The sequence below is a fragment of the Raphanus sativus genome, chromosome 9, assembly GCF_000801105.2.
Source record: "Raphanus sativus cultivar WK10039 chromosome 9, ASM80110v3, whole genome shotgun sequence".
Taxonomy (NCBI): Eukaryota; Viridiplantae; Streptophyta; class Magnoliopsida; order Brassicales; family Brassicaceae; genus Raphanus; species Raphanus sativus.
In genome coordinates, this window is record NC_079519.1 from 31,913,242 (window position 1) to 31,928,403 (window position 15,162).

The 15,162-nt window shown below is 34.4% G+C and overlaps 4 protein-coding genes across 4 annotated transcripts; 2 read left to right on the forward strand and 2 right to left on the reverse strand.

Annotated features, from left to right (window-relative positions):
• Window positions 1-367: 367 nt before the first annotated feature.
• LOC108826535 (uncharacterized protein At5g39570-like) lies at window positions 368-1,477 on the forward strand. Its single transcript, XM_018599912.2, has 2 exons — window positions 368-741; window positions 1,018-1,477. The coding sequence occupies exons 1-2, from the start codon at window positions 385-387 to the stop codon at window positions 1,327-1,329; spliced, it is 669 nt and encodes a 222-aa protein (XP_018455414.1). The 5' UTR covers window positions 368-384; the 3' UTR covers window positions 1,330-1,477.
• A 1,088-nt stretch (window positions 1,478-2,565) lies between these two features.
• Window positions 2,566-4,557, reverse strand: LOC108826561 (transmembrane emp24 domain-containing protein p24delta11-like). Its single transcript, XM_018599934.2, has 4 exons — window positions 4,327-4,557; window positions 3,902-4,111; window positions 3,576-3,652; window positions 2,566-2,866 (listed from the first exon to the last, which is right to left on the reverse strand). Exons 1-4 carry the CDS (start codon window positions 4,555-4,557, stop codon window positions 2,722-2,724), a joined length of 663 nt encoding a protein of 220 aa, XP_018455436.1. The 3' UTR covers window positions 2,566-2,721.
• A 1,715-nt stretch (window positions 4,558-6,272) lies between these two features.
• LOC108826257 (phosphate transporter PHO1 homolog 9-like) lies at window positions 6,273-9,960 on the forward strand. Its single transcript, XM_018599646.2, has 13 exons — window positions 6,273-6,960; window positions 7,092-7,350; window positions 7,418-7,466; window positions 7,544-7,615; window positions 7,689-7,818; window positions 7,893-8,013; window positions 8,185-8,443; window positions 8,531-8,635; window positions 8,712-8,756; window positions 8,836-8,988; window positions 9,290-9,568; window positions 9,649-9,788; window positions 9,864-9,960. The coding sequence occupies exons 1-13, from the start codon at window positions 6,273-6,275 to the stop codon at window positions 9,958-9,960; spliced, it is 2,397 nt and encodes a 798-aa protein (XP_018455148.1).
• Window positions 9,961-12,079: 2,119 nt separating this feature from the next.
• LOC108825786 (NAC domain-containing protein 59) lies at window positions 12,080-13,788 on the reverse strand. Its single transcript, XM_018599133.2, has 3 exons — window positions 13,368-13,788; window positions 13,013-13,290; window positions 12,080-12,751 (listed from the first exon to the last, which is right to left on the reverse strand). The coding sequence occupies exons 1-3, from the start codon at window positions 13,564-13,566 to the stop codon at window positions 12,248-12,250; spliced, it is 981 nt and encodes a 326-aa protein (XP_018454635.1). The 5' UTR covers window positions 13,567-13,788; the 3' UTR covers window positions 12,080-12,247.
• Window positions 13,789-15,162: the final 1,374 nt, after the last annotated feature.

The following is a 15,162-nucleotide window of genomic DNA, read 5'->3' on the forward strand; positions in this document are numbered from 1 at the left end:
ATTTTTATATAATTCAATTGATTCATGTTTTATTCAATCCGAATGGTTTGGTTTGATTTGGATTTAAACCGAACCAAACCAATAACCCAATATAGTTTTATTTATATATATATATATATATATTAACTTATTATAAATTTTAGTTAAAGTTTTATTTTCCATTTTTTTAACTTCCATATATTTTTTGTTCCACTATAAAGATCAAGATTGTCGGTTCGATAGACCGGATTTGCCACGTCGTTAATTTTGACTTAGACAACAACAAAAAAAAAGCGACGTGGCAGCAATGACTTTCCCGCGTAGTGATCGCCATGTAAACAGGAGGGTGATAAAGACTGAGCAACAACGTGAGAGAGATAGAGAGATCCCAAAAGAATCAACCAGATGCCGTACTACACCAAAGACGATGCTGACGTGGATGACTTCGACGAGTACGACCCGACGCCGTATAGCGGAGGCTATGACATCACCGTGACGTACGGCCGCTCGCTCCCGCCGTCAGACGAGAACTGTTACCCTCTCTCGTCTCTCTCCGGTGACGCATTTGAGTACCAGAGGCCCGTGTTTTCATCAAGACAGGAGCCTTCTGCCTATGGCGACCAGGCTCTCAACACCGAGTACAGTAGCTACGCTCGGCCCAAAACCAAACACGGTGGGAGAAAGGAGAACGAGGGAGATCACAAGAAAGCCAGTCGCAATGATGATGATGATAACAAAGAGAGTCAAAGCCACAAAAAATACGTAAGTTTTGATTAATTTTCAAAATGCCATTTCTAAATTTTGCATCTAGGTTTTGTGAAAGCAAAATGTTTTACAAACATGTATAATATTTTAGCGATATTTCATGTTTTATTCATTGATGTTGGTCTAAGAGAACATCTTTCTAAAGTATCTTGTCTCTGGATTGAAATACTTTTTGTCTCGCATAATTTTTTTTATTGAAATGGTAATTAATTAACAAATGTTTTGGACGAATTTGAAGAGCCTCTTGCTTTGATCGTTATTTATATGTTGCAGAGTGGCAAGGTCGACACTGATGATGAGAAGAGCAAAACGAAGGAGAAGAAGAAGGATAAGAAGAAAGATGATGATGATGATTATGAGAAGAAAAAGAAGAAGGACAAGGACCATGATGATGATTGTGATGAGAAAAAGAAGAAGAAGGATCATTACGACAATGATGATGAGAAGAAGAAGAAGAAGAAAGACTATCGTGATGGCTATGATGAAAAGAAGAAGAAGAAGGACCATCATGATAGTGATGATGAGAAGAATAAGAAGAAGGATCACTACAAGCACAACAAAGGACATCGTGAATACGATGACTAAATAACCTTCTTTTGCTCCGGGAGTACATCTCTTTTAAGTTTCTAACACTAATTAAGAAACCAACGCACACTTTTCTATTTTAAGTTTATGTCAAATGTTATTGTTTCTTGCTTCGAAATTCTGCTATTAAGACATCAAGAAGCCATGATATTATATGCATTACAGATTTAGTGGTGATGTCTTTTGGTTTAACGAATCTGCCTATATTACTTTCCGTCATGTTAATGACCCACAAGAGGATTTTATGCATTATGAGTTGTCTAGTGATGGTGATGATGTCTATTATGCCCCGTTTAACTGCCGCATATACGGTCTATTCCATGCGAGCAGGTAGCGCATCTTAAAAAACTGTTTGCAATTAGAGAAAGAAATCTTGAAGTTGAAAGATACAGAAGTCGAAGACATCGGGTTGCGCTTTTGATTCACATTGAGAATGAAATCTTGAAGTTGCGGTTTGCAGGGATTATCCTCTGAGAATGATATTCGGCTTTGGAAGGGATTGGGAGACTCTTTTAAGCCAACTTTCAGTTCCAAACATACTTGGCAGATGACAAGATTACCTGCCTCACACGTAAGCTGGCATCAGGTGATCTGGTTCTCAGGAGCTACACCAAGGTACGCTGTCTTCACTTGGATCGCCATTCATGATCGTTTGGCCACTGGAATTCGTATTCAAAAATGGAACCCACAAACGGATGCTAATTGTGTCCTATGTTCGGGCCACATGGAAACTCGCGAACACCTTTTTTCAGCTGTGCATACACTCAGTAGATTTGGAAGGGGTTAACATTAAAGCTGTTGGGAACTCGCTACACAGAGGACTGGTTCTGTATTCTAAATCTGTTGGCAGAAACTGGAAGGAACTCTACTCACATGTTTCTTCTCAGATACGCGTTTCAAATTTCTATTCATTCCATATGGCAAGAAAGGAGTGGGAGAAAACACGGAGAAATGCACTAAACTTCTGTTACTTTGCTGAAAGTGATTGATAAAGGTGTGTAAAACCGCATATCTTCTTTGCGCATGGGTGGGAGTCGACGATTTCAGAGAGCTCTAATGGATTGGTTTGCCACAAGAAGTTAGCAAGAGATTAAGTTGATTTTGATTTTGATCTTCTATTTTTTTCTTATAGCAAAGCTAAAACAACGTTACACCTGATGTAAAAAAGTTTTTATTGTTTAAATAAATTTAACATTTTTTCAAAAAAAAAAAAATTAGAGAAAGAAAAAGATGAGATACAAGACTTTTAATCAGTACGACTTTGGGACAACCAGAATATATGTAATGTTAAATTCTCAAAATCCAAGACAAAGAAAGTGATGCTTTTAGTAAAAAGAAACTAAAACCGAGAACACAAAAATCTGATAAAAGTAAGAGAAACAACTTGTTTGATTAGAGAAGCTTCTTCCTCTCCAAGAATGACTTGAGATGATATAGTTGTAGGCCAGCGACCGACAACGTAAACACGATCGACAGTAAGCTTAAAGTCGCCATTCTCGAGTTTGTCGATCGGTTTAGCTCCTGCATTTCCCGTTCCCTGTCACAGTTCACATTAGCGATTACGAACTCATCATACTGGTTTTGTTTTTCCCAAAATGGATCGTGTAAATCGAATGCTCAATAATTTTATAACCTATCTAATTAAAATGCGCTATAAATTTTTTATGTATCTTACAATGTATGTTACGGCAGTGGCGGACAGAGGTGATGAGACCCCCATCTAATTTTGACTTTTCTTTAGTGATTGCTCATAGTTTAACAAATGCACCCTAACCCTATAACTATTACATAATGAAACAAAATGATGTACCCCATCTAAATATGATCTTGCATCCGCCCCTATATGTTAGATGAGTAGCGGAATGAAATAGTCCAATAATCAAATAATAGAAACACTTTACCCTTTTTATACAATTTCAAAAAAAAGTCATAGAACATTTCTTGATAGTTTTTGTTGGGCCAGAAGACGTTTAGGTTTTCCTAACTATATTTGAACACATTTATTGTGTAAATATAAAATTTGATGAATGTCTGAAGTGGTAAAAATTATGAAATTGTGTGTTTCCAAACATAAAATCCTAAAAAAGGTAAATACTGTATACAACTCATCACCAAAATACTCTTATCATCAACAAATGTACAGGCTAACTATTAAATGAAATTATGATTCTTAAAACAAAAATAAGAGATAACGAAGAAGAAGAGGAAATAACATTTTAGGTTAAAGTTCGATTGCTTAATTGTACCTCTCCCGGAGTTCAAACATTTCGTCATGTATAGATTCCGTCACGTCTCGTAGTTTGCTCACCTCCACCTCCATCATCTGAGCATAAACATCATCTTACTAAAGTAAGTTACACACAGAAATGCGCTTCAGATCGACATGCGCTTAATATCGGAGAAAAACTAATTAGCTAGGTTTCAATAAGAGAGATCAGAAATGGTTTGGCAAACAGAAAAACGCAAGTTTAGATATATAGTCAGAGCCGGACCTGAGATATCCGGGGCCCTATTTAAAGTAAAAATGATTATATCTTAGATTTCATGATAAGAATGCAACACTAGTTTGTACGTTAATCTGGCCTCTCTTGGCAATGGTGGACCAATCTTTAGCCTCCACGCCACTTTTCCACTCAAAATCAACGGCGAACTTAGCCGGGGGTTTAAAACCGGGAGCCACAAAACACGTTGTGTAATCGCCGCTTTCCATCGCCGTGAACACGAATTGTCCAGACTCCACATTTTCCGCATGATGCTGACTGTGCCCTTTAGGCGAGGCCACCTTATACATACATTTTATACGTATACAGTGAGTCTTTTTTTTGTTAAGGTTAAACGAGTAGTTCTGAGCAGATATTTACACATAAATGATTGGATGATTAAACATAATCGGACCAGATCAAACCATATTAACCCATGACCTATAACTTCTCCGGTTTAGTTACCGGTCCGGTTTAACGATATTGAATCATAGATTATAATATAACTAAAGCTTACAGTGACATAGATTTTGTGGGAAGCCGGAAGATGGAGAGCTTCGTTGGGATTGACGATGGAGTAATTTCCTACAGTCATATAATTTATTTTGATATCGTCGGAGATGCATTTGGTGCTGCCTGATTCCAGATCCAATCTCATCGATTCTCCTATTCTCATCATCAGTGTCATCATTATGATCCATCTTAACGTTGTCATCTGAATCTTACATCTCGATGATAGCAAATCCATCTTTCAATAACACAATAACTTTTTTGTTTAATGGTTGGAAGGAAAAAAATATATATGTAGTTGTTTTGATTGTCATATAGCTTATACGATCAGCTTCCGTGTAACAAGCTTCCGTGTAACAAGGAACTGATAAGTTTATGTTTGGTTTGGGACTAGAGGAACATACACACTTGTGGTTACAAATCACTAATGAAGATCTGAAACCCAAAAATAGAATAAAACTCTCCTAATCTCGCCCATGAATTTTGGGTATTTTGAGATGAGTAACGCTAAGAGACATTTTTATGAATAGATGAAGTGCCCTGAAAGTAGAGCCGGGCCTGAAGGCATTTGTTCGAAACATTTGAATGCCCCTATTTAAAAAAAAAATATTTATTTATTAGTGGTTAAATTTTATAAGAAAATTTCAAAACTAAAAGAAACTAAAATATAGTTCATAATTTTTTTATAAAATATAAAACATATTTTTGTTATTATGATTTAACTATAAATAACTTGGTAGTACAACTAAAATGATATATTATTATGATAAATCTATAAGAAAATTTCAAAAAAAACTAAAGACAAGAATAGATAATTTTTTTATAAGACATAAAATATAATTTTGTTATTAAGATTTAATTATAAATAAACTTTGGTTTTTGTTTAAAATAAATAAATTAATAAATTATTTTAAAGGAAAATAATAATAATAATAATAATAATAATAATCATATTTTTTATTTTGAATAGAGCTCCGAAAATCTCATGACCGATACCGTCCGAAAACATCTTTTTAGTAGTTTTCCTAAGTGGATTTCTTAACACATATTTTAATATTTTACTAGTAATATACTCTTTTTTTTTCATATGTGACACAATGGCCTAACTTGGTGAGATGGTCCACTTGGAAGCCTGACTTGGTGAGATGGCAGCAGAGGTGGTACTAGTAATATTTTTTTTCAAAGTGTAACTACAATATCTATTTGCAAATTATAATCTCGAGAACTAGGATCTGAAGCCGATTATGAATTTTTGAATACTCCATAACTAAGGAATTTTATATGTGTTATGGATTTACAAAGTTTTCACAATCGTAACACAATCTGTTACGATATAGATTAATAAAAATTAAGAAAGCGACGAAAATATATGTAAGTTGTTATTAATTATATATCTCTAACCAATAATATTTAAGATAAATAAAATTATTTATAAAATCAATGCAGTTTGTAATTAATTTTCAGCTGAAAGTAAATATAATTTATATTAAAATTATAAAATAATATTTTTATTTAACCAGAAAAAATGTTAAATGACATTTATTACGACGGATGGAACATTAGAATATCTCAAAAGTTAATTGTACGGTAGTTCTGACTTCTGTCTAATAAATTTTCATACGCATTTAAACCAAATAATTAGATGTACACATACATACAAAGAAAGTCAGACAGACTCGAATGTGATGTTAGTGATTACTATTCCCATTTAAGAATCTATTGACCTATCTTTTTCGCTTCTTAGCTGCATGAGATTTGTATACACATAAAAACTGAAGCTCGATCTAGTTCTTACACACAACTCTTTTATAAAAGAAACTTAGAGATCGTCAGGAGAAAAACAAAGGGTAACAAGCAAAAGCAAGAACTTCTTGTTGTTGTCTCCGCTAATTTTTCCCGGGAGAATCCAATCTTTACGGGGGAAAAATAAACCAGATCCAGGGGGAGAAGAAGATGAAGTTTGGAAAAGAATACGAAACGCAGATGATCCAAGAATGGCGTGAAGCCTACATGGATTACCGTTCTCTCAAAGCCATCGTCAAACAGATCCTCCGTCACCACCAAAAAAAACAACAACGTCCTCCTCCTCTTCCTCCTTCTCAACAAAACGGAGAGACCACCGCACCGCTCCAATCCAACGGCGGCGTAAACCAAGCCGGAGAGGAAACGGGTCCAACAGGGCTATCAAGAACCATATCTCTCTACCGCGCATTTAGCGGTCTGACCAACCGAGCAAGAGGCTCCCCGAAGAAATCACACAAACCCAACAACCCTCTAAGCAGCAAACGACACCACCATTACCATCTCTTCGACGACGACGAGGATCAAGTCATTCTCATCAACGAGGACAAGACGGGAACCTACACGACGACGTTTCTATGCTCAGCTGAGGAAGGAGGAGAGATGGACGTTCAGTTTTTCCGGCGGCTCGACGGAGAGTTCAACAAGGTTTTGAGGTTTTATAAGCAGAAAGTGGAGAGTGTGATGGAGGAAGCTGATGAGCTTAGTAGACAACTGAACGTTTTGATAGCTCTTAGAGTTAAAGTTGAGAATCCAAACCTAGTTTTTCCTCACATGAGTCCTATCTCTAGTACTGTCTCTAGTGCTCAATCTTCTCCACATTCAACCCCTAGGGCTCCAGGTTTAGCTCTATCTCTCTCATTAAACTAACAGTTTTATTTAAATTGTTTCTAGATATGTGACATATTACTGGTGCACAAAGATTTACGTCACTTCAAGAATCAACTTTTGTGAATGTTTTGATGTGTGTAGCCACTTCACCAATGGAAGTGATCAAAGAAGTTGAACAGAAAGAAGACAAGAAAGTCTACAAACCTGCTCCAGTAGAAATGTTGGATCATATAAAGATAAAGATCGAATCCGAAACTCCATTGCAAACTCTTAGAGGCATGATCATGGGTCTCACAAGTGACCAAACCTTCACCAAAGTTGAGCTTAAGAGAGCTGAGGAGCTTATGAGCCGCGCTTTTGTTGAGTTCTACCAGAAACTTAGATTCCTAAAGAGTTACAGGTAAGAATTTGTATTCTTTAGGTTCCCTAAAACTATGTATTCTCATCATCTCTCTCTGTGTTTACAGCTTCTTGAATCAGTTGGCATTTTCAAAGATACTAAAGAAGTATGACAAGGTTTGTAAGCATCTTGTTTGTTCTACATCTGTTCTTGCTGTGATTTGATATTGATTTATCTTTGTAATGATTCACAGACTACTTCGAGGAATACATCAAAGCCTTATCTAAACACAGTGGATCATTCTTATTTAGGAAGCTGTGATGAGGTTATTACAAGTAACCAAACAATCTCTCTTGGATGTTTACATGAAATCATAATTTATCTTTTAACATTTTCAGGTCTCGAGGCTCATGTCAAGAGTGGAAGCTACGTTTATTAAGCATTTCTCCAATGGAAATCACCGAGACGGGATGAAATCTTTAAGGCCTAAAATTAAGAGGGAGAAACACAGAGTCACATACTGCCTCGGTACACAAAATCTCTAAAGGTGTATTTTCTTTCTAGTAGTAGACTAAAACATCATTTTTTCATCATGTCTACAGGCTTCTTGTCTGGTTGCGCTGCGGCTCTTGCAATTTCAATAGCGGTTGTTGTACATATAAGAGGCATAGCAAAAAGCGAAGGTCGACATCAGTACATGGAGAACATCTTCCCTCTTTATAGGTTCGTTATAATTAAACGTTACATTTCATCATTTTGTTTTTTTTTGTTCTTTTTTTAATACAATGTTAATTATTTAAAGAAAAATACTTTTGTACATCCTATGTGTAACGTTTCTGTTTTAAAGATTCAAAACACAGAGGAACTCAATTATATAAATGCCTGACTCTGCAGCTTGTTGGGGTTCGTTGCGGTTCATCTGTTTATGTTTGCTGGAGACATATACTTCTGGAGTAGATATCGAGTGAACTACCCGTTTATCTTTGGTTTTGAGCATGGGACTGATCTTGGTTACAGAGAGGTTCTTCTGGTTGGCGCTGGTCTAGCAGTTCTAACGTTCGGAGGAGTACTCTCTAATCTCGACATGGAAATGGATCCAAGAACCAAGAGTTTTAGTGTCATTACAGAGCTGGTTCCTTTAGCTCTTCTCTTCGTAAGTTCTTGATCATTGATGATATGCAATGTACATCCACCTTGTTAATTAGCTGTGAAATGTTCTTTTTTTGGCTTATGATCACAGTGCTTGTTGACGGTGTCATTCTGTCCATTCGATATAATATATCGGGCAAGCCGATACTTCTTCATAGGATGCGTCGTCCGTTGTGTTCTAAGCCCGCTCTACCAGGTAACGTGCGATCCAAGTAATATCTGTAGCGTGTTGTTCCATAGAGTTTATGTATGAGTTTGTTGTCTATTGCTAGGTTATTCTCCCGGACTTCTTTCTCGCAGATCAATTAACATCCCAGGTAACGAGTTGTATGGTTTAGGATCCGGTTATCAAGTTTGTGTGTTTCCTCAGAAAATCATTAGGGTTTGGTTTGGCAGGTGCAAGCATTCAGAAGCCTATTGTTTTACGTTTGTTATTATGGATGGGCTGGAGATTTCAAGAAACGGACACATGAATGCTATGAGAGTGACATTTATAAAAAACTCTACCTTATTGTTGCAATCGTTCCTTACTGGTTCCGCTTTGCTCAGGTACTAAATCCATATATGTTACATGAAATAAGCAATAATGTTTGCATCTGTTATGACGAACCATATGTCCTTCCCTGGATGTTTGTCACCAGATGCTCAATTCCCTTTATTAGTATGATATTAATATCCGTTTTGAATCGAAACCCTCAATAGATTTGCTTCTTTCATAATAAGTGGAGTTGGACACTAATTATATATTAGATTTTTTTTTTGTCTAATATTTGGGGACTTGGATTTGCCAATTTATCCAAATATATTTTCAAAATGTTCAAAACTATTTTTTGTTTTGTTTTGGTTGCAGTGTATAAGGAGGTTGGTAGAGGAGAAAGACAAAAATCAAGGCCTAAACGCCCTAAAATATCTCTCGACTATAGTGGCGGTTGCGGCTAGGACAGTCTTCGAGATGCATAAAGGGAAGTACTGGCTTACTGTGGCTGTAGCCACGTCGACCATTGCCACATTGTTCAATACTTATTGGGACATTTTCATGGATTGGGGTCTCATGAACCGCAACTCCAAAAACCCTTGGCTTCGTGACAAACTCTTAATCCCTCACAAAAGCACATACTTCATTGTCATGGTAATTAAAGAAAAACAAACACAGAGCGCTTTTCTTTTTCGTGGAACATTATGACTTGAGATGTTGTAAATTTAATGAAGGTGGTGAATGTGGTGCTGAGGCTGGCTTGGATGCAGACGGTTCTTGGGATTAGAGAAGCTCCATTTTTGCATAAAAGAGCTTTGGTTGCTGTTGTTGCCATCTTAGAGATTGTTCGTCGTGGCATTTGGAACTTTTTCAGGTTCAAATTTTACTTTTTTTAAAACCATATTCAAGAAAGATGAACTTTTATGTTCTAATTTGGTTTTGTAATCAGGTTGGAGAATGAGCATTTGAACAATGTGGGGAAATACAGAGCCTTCAAGTCTGTACCTTTGCCTTTTCAAGAAGTTGGAGGAAACAAGAGCATGTAAACTATACATATAATTTCTCCCAAAACCCAAAAAAAAAAAACAAGTAGCAGCTGAATTCGGACTAATTCTTTTGTTATATCGTATGAAAGTTGATTCTACCTAATTTTTCTACAAGTATAAACATTTTTGGTCTTTAACACAAAAATGTATAAAAGGTTTGTATAAAAAGATTATCACGCAAATTGTAAAATGTGGATGTACTGGACGTCTCCACATATTGAAATTGCAAAGATGAAATATATAAGATGTAACTAGACTATTCGCATTAGAGAAGATACTGTGCTTGTAATCTCTACACATGTATCAAGTATTGTGTGGAATGAGAACCTTGCTCTTCAAGTATATATTGGTGGAATGGTGTAACTCATCATTTGCTTGACGAAGAGTAAGTATAAAATCTTTACATGTAAAAGAGAGAAAGATAAACAGAGTCTTGTCTAAACACGTACAGAGTACATTAGGTAAGTTGATGACTTGATATACAAGGTAAGAATCGATTTCACAGGTTGGCCCCTTTTTACAAAATGTTACAAGAACGTATATCCTAAAGTCTTAAGTGTTTAAATTCTAGAGCATACATAACACTAGGACGCTAAAATCTAAAATACCCCATAATTGTTTACCTATATACAATACTAGATTTTGACCCGCCCTTGAAAGGGCGGGTATTATTTTCAGTTTTATGAAACATATTATTTGTTTATAATTATTGAATGTATTTATCTTAGTAAAATCTTCTTTATAATAAATTCGACATATAAAGTCTCTCTGGTAAATTATGTGTTTTTTTCCTTTGTTTTATTCTTTCTCTAATAAATATATTTATTTGGTTTGTTGTTAAAATAAATAATTTTAGAACGCAAATGTATAATATTTTTATATTGATATGTTTTTTAAACAATGTGACATATTTCTATATTAATTAAATATTTACATTGTAATTTAATTTTTTATACAAATAAACATATTTGTGTAGTTTATTGTTAAAAAATGATTTTGAATACAAATGTACAGTATTTTGTATTGATTTTTTGTTATGTGCTGCCATTATTTTTTGTTCAAATATAAATCAATTTTAAAATACTTTCGTTATTTGAATATTTTTAGTTTCTTATACATCAGAACAAAATTCATACAGACCCGGGGGATTCAATTTGAAACTCACACCTAAATTTATATCCAAACATGGCCTAATATCAAAACCAAAAAAATCTATACCCGAAAAAATTGACCAGTAACTAAATGGGTACCCAAATATTTATTTCTAATGGATTCTGTAAACAAATAAAAAATATTTTACGTGTTTGGCTAAATTAAGTGAAATATAAAATTTTATTCAGTAATATTTGTAAAATATTAATAATGATCAATATATGAATATCGATTTGTTTCAATAAGTTATGGAATTGTAGTTAATGAATATAAATTGATTTGAAATGCAGTGGTAGAATCTGTAAATAAAAAAAATACAAAAAGGAAGTACCTGAAAAAAAATATCAAAAATATATACCCGAAAAAAACGACCCGTACCTAAATGAATACATGAATGTATATATATGCCTAACTGATTTTGTAAACAAATAGAAAATATTTTTATGTGTTTGGCTAAATGTAGTTAAATAGAAATTTTTTATTTACTCATATTTTTTACAATATTAATAATGATCAATATATGAATATCGATTTGTTTAGATAATTTTTGAAATTTTAATTAATTAATTTAAATTGTTTTAAATGCAATGGTAGAATCTATAAATAAAAAACACAGAAAGGAAGTACTGAAAAGAAATTTCAAAACCCAAAAAATCTATACCCGAAAAAACGACTCGTACCTAAATGATCCGAATGTTTATGCCTAACTGATTTTGTAAAAAAATAAATATATATATTTTTATGTGTTTGACTAAAATATGTGAAATATTTTTTAATAGTAATTTTACATATTAATAATAATCAATATATGGAGACATCAATTTGTTTAGATAAGTTTGGAATTACAATTAATTAATTTAAATTGATTTTAAATGTAGTGGTAAAATCTGTAAATAAAAAATTACAAAAAGGAAATATCTATTTTTTTATAAATGCAATGACTAAATGTGTAAATAAAAGGAAGTAAATATACTGCTATCCATGTTTCCAAACAATTCTCATTTAATATTGTTATCCATGTTTCCAATCAAACTTCCTTTTTAAACTGCAATTCATGTTTCCAAACACACCGAAATTGTACTTCAACTTTAATAAGATAGATACCCCAATTTTCTATATGTTCCACTTTCCAAATTCAGAAATTCCAAAAGCAAGCGACCTCAACTGGAGCGGTTGAACCAGAAATATCGTGACCGTTCCAAGAACTGGCTATCAATTCGTTATCTGATGTACCCAAATCCTGAAGATTCTTCTTAAACTGTGTTTCTTCACTGTCAAGCAACATCTTCAATATCGAAGAATTATCTTGCATAAACACAGGATTATGGTGAAACATAGAACCAATGTTCGGTATCAAGTGAGTCGATGAAGAACCAATCATGGTAAAGTTACATTCATCTTTCGACTCGGAGAAGTGACTCTTGTCCTCGGTTGTTTGGTCGGAGAAACAGGTCACGTGAGACAACGACCCGGCGAAAGTGTCTCCTCTGCTCTTGAGGTATGTAGAAGAATCCATCAGTGGAGGTAAACCAACCGGTTTGAATTGGTTAATCCCTGAGCCGAGCATCCTTAAACTGGAGATATGCATCTTCTTACCATCTCCCTGTTTCTGAAAAACTCTACTAATAACCCATTCGTTCTGCATTCACAAACAATACCAACTCATATATCAATCAAAACCAACTTCACACCAAAAGCAGAGAACTTCCACAGACGTAAATATGCAATATAACTTCACACCAAATCTCTTATATATTATTTAAGCCCTATACATATTTCCGATGTGAGATCTTCTCTACAACACAAAACCATAAATAAGTTTTTGCTTGTCACTTAAGTAACAAGTGTGATGTGTATCAAATGTTATTTACTGCAACTACTCTATCTAGTATATTGTTACCTTAGCGGTTTTAGGGAGATTATCAATTGCATATTCGCCTTCTAATCGATATTCGTGCATGACCCAGTTGGTTTTCACTCCTTTAGGAGCTCTTCCTTTGTAGAAAACCAAAGTTTTCTTCATACCAACAAGAGATTTTTCTCTGAAGATCTCTTTGTCTTTGCCTGTAGCTTTCCAGTAACCGGCCTTAGTAGCCCGGTTTGTCCTTAAACCGGTGGGATATTTCCGATCCCTTACGCAGAAGAAGTACCACTCTTTTTCACCAATCTTAGCCTTCCCTGTTCCACCACAGAAACAGAGTGATTTAGAAAAACATAGAATATACAGAAAGTAAAAAAAAAGAAACCAAACTTACATGGCAAGTCCCATGGCTCGACCTTGTTGAGATCAACTTCACCAATGGCTACAGCGGAGAATAAGGAGTTTAGAACCTTTGGTTTCAGATAGTAGCTTATGAGCTCTTCATCTGTTGGGTGAAATCTAAAACCCGGTGGTAAATCAATCAGCTCTGAATCTTCTACTATCTCCCTGGTTCTTGATACCTCGCAATCCATTTTCTTCAGAGATTATCAAAGGTGAAGCTATTCTTTATTCGTGTTGAAGATGAAACAAGAAGATACAGAAAGAGTTCCTGATGTGAAAGAGGAGGAAGAAACGTTTATAAGAGAGAAGAGAAGTTGGTTTGGTTTGAGCAGCCAAGCTCTGTAGTTTGTATCAGACGAAAGAACAAGAAAACTAATATAGTTTTTATCCACCAATAATTGGTCACTATTTATTTGGCATCAAAAACTATTTTAATATGATTATCCGAATGAGACTATAATCTAGATATGTCAGTTATATGTTGATAAAAGTCTCTAATACAAGTCGATGTAGACCCAAACCAACTATAACACAGCTCCAAAAGAATCTAATTAATTATATTTTGGTTTGATGCTATATTTAGTTTTCTTGACGGTGAGATAGAGGAGAGAAAGATGCGTAGAACGATAGGAACCTTGATGGCTAATTATGAAGATATTTTGTTTTATTAATATATAATTAAATCTTTCTTTTTCAGAAACTTTAATATCTAATCTCAAAGTAGCTTCAGTTTGACCAAGAACAGTTCACCGGTGGCTACTCATTCGCTTCTTGATTTGATAAGAACAATCTTATCACATCACGGATCACCCTTTTGTCCATTGTTTATTTCATATGCTTGTTTTCTTCTGATATAACGGTTTGGTATTTACTGTAACCAGTCAACGTCATAATTAGAAGATAAAAGCCAGAGAAGACACGTGATTAGATAAATCTCAATGGTCTTCCATTTTAATGCTACTAAGCAGGGATGGGAATTTTATCCTATTTCCTAAAAAATCAAACTAAAATCCAAATTGAACAGAACAAGTATTTATTTAAAAGAGATTGATATCCAAACTCGAATTGTTAGTATCCGAATATATATCCGAAGATAATCGAATATATGTATATTTATCCTTTTATTTCTAGTTTACATCTTTTATTTATTTAAAATATTTATATTAATGTTACACCTAATTTAAAATTATATAATATAGGTAACTATACTGGAAAACTAATTTGATATTCACTTAAAATGTATATTAAGCTTTTTGATATTCACTTAAAATGTTACACCTAGTCCTTACGGTGATGTGTCTTCTTTGTCTAGGTACTAGCAGCTCTGCTGGAGGTTGGTTTCTTGTCTCGACGATCGAGGCTTCCTAATTTCCGGCGTGGTAGCTTCATTATGGCATGTTGTGATAATTAAGGGGGGAAAAAATTTAGATGTAATAAAATGCAATAAACTAAATTATCATACATTTATTTTAAAATAATAGATTTAAAATAATATAGCTTACATACACTAAATCCAAAAGTCGAGAGTGATACCACAAACCAAGCAATACGCCTTACCATTCAATTTGGATGGAACGTAGAAAATAGATACATAATTAATCACACCACCTTCGATTACATGATCGAAATCTACACAACATAGCAACGATCGTGACGAAATGTCCGGCCCGTAATGTATATTGCGATGGAGTAATATTGGGCCACTTAAATATGAATTTTATTGTTTTCATATATTTTCATACGAGCCCAGATTGCTTTCAGAATTCCAACAGACACTCATCTTTCTG

Coding starts and splice junctions, on each gene's coding strand:
- LOC108826561 (XM_018599934.2), bottom strand. CDS start 4,557: ATGGATTTGCTATCATCGAGATGTAAGATTCAGATGACAACGTTAAGA. Junction 4,112..4,326: donor CCCACAAAATCTATGTCACT/GTAAGCTTTAGT, acceptor TGTATGTATAAG/GTGGCCTCGCCTAAAGGGCA. Junction 3,653..3,901: donor CCAAGAGAGGCCAGATTAAC/GTACAAACTAGT, acceptor GTTTATGCTCAG/ATGATGGAGGTGGAGGTGAG.
- LOC108825786 (XM_018599133.2), bottom strand. CDS start 13,566: ATGGATTGCGAGGTATCAAGAACCAGGGAGATAGTAGAAGATTCAGAG. Junction 13,291..13,367: donor CGAGCCATGGGACTTGCCAT/GTAAGTTTGGTT, acceptor GTGGTGGAACAG/GGAAGGCTAAGATTGGTGAA. Junction 12,752..13,012: donor ATCTCCCTAAAACCGCTAAG/GTAACAATATAC, acceptor TTGTGAATGCAG/AACGAATGGGTTATTAGTAG.
- LOC108826257 (XM_018599646.2), top strand. CDS start 6,273: ATGAAGTTTGGAAAAGAATACGAAACGCAGATGATCCAAGAATGGCGT. Junction 8,636..8,711: donor TTCTAAGCCCGCTCTACCAG/GTAACGTGCGAT, acceptor GTCTATTGCTAG/GTTATTCTCCCGGACTTCTT. Junction 8,989..9,289: donor ACTGGTTCCGCTTTGCTCAG/GTACTAAATCCA, acceptor TTTTGGTTGCAG/TGTATAAGGAGGTTGGTAGA.
- LOC108826535 (XM_018599912.2), top strand. CDS start 385: ATGCCGTACTACACCAAAGACGATGCTGACGTGGATGACTTCGACGAG. Junction 742..1,017: donor GTCAAAGCCACAAAAAATAC/GTAAGTTTTGAT, acceptor TATATGTTGCAG/AGTGGCAAGGTCGACACTGA.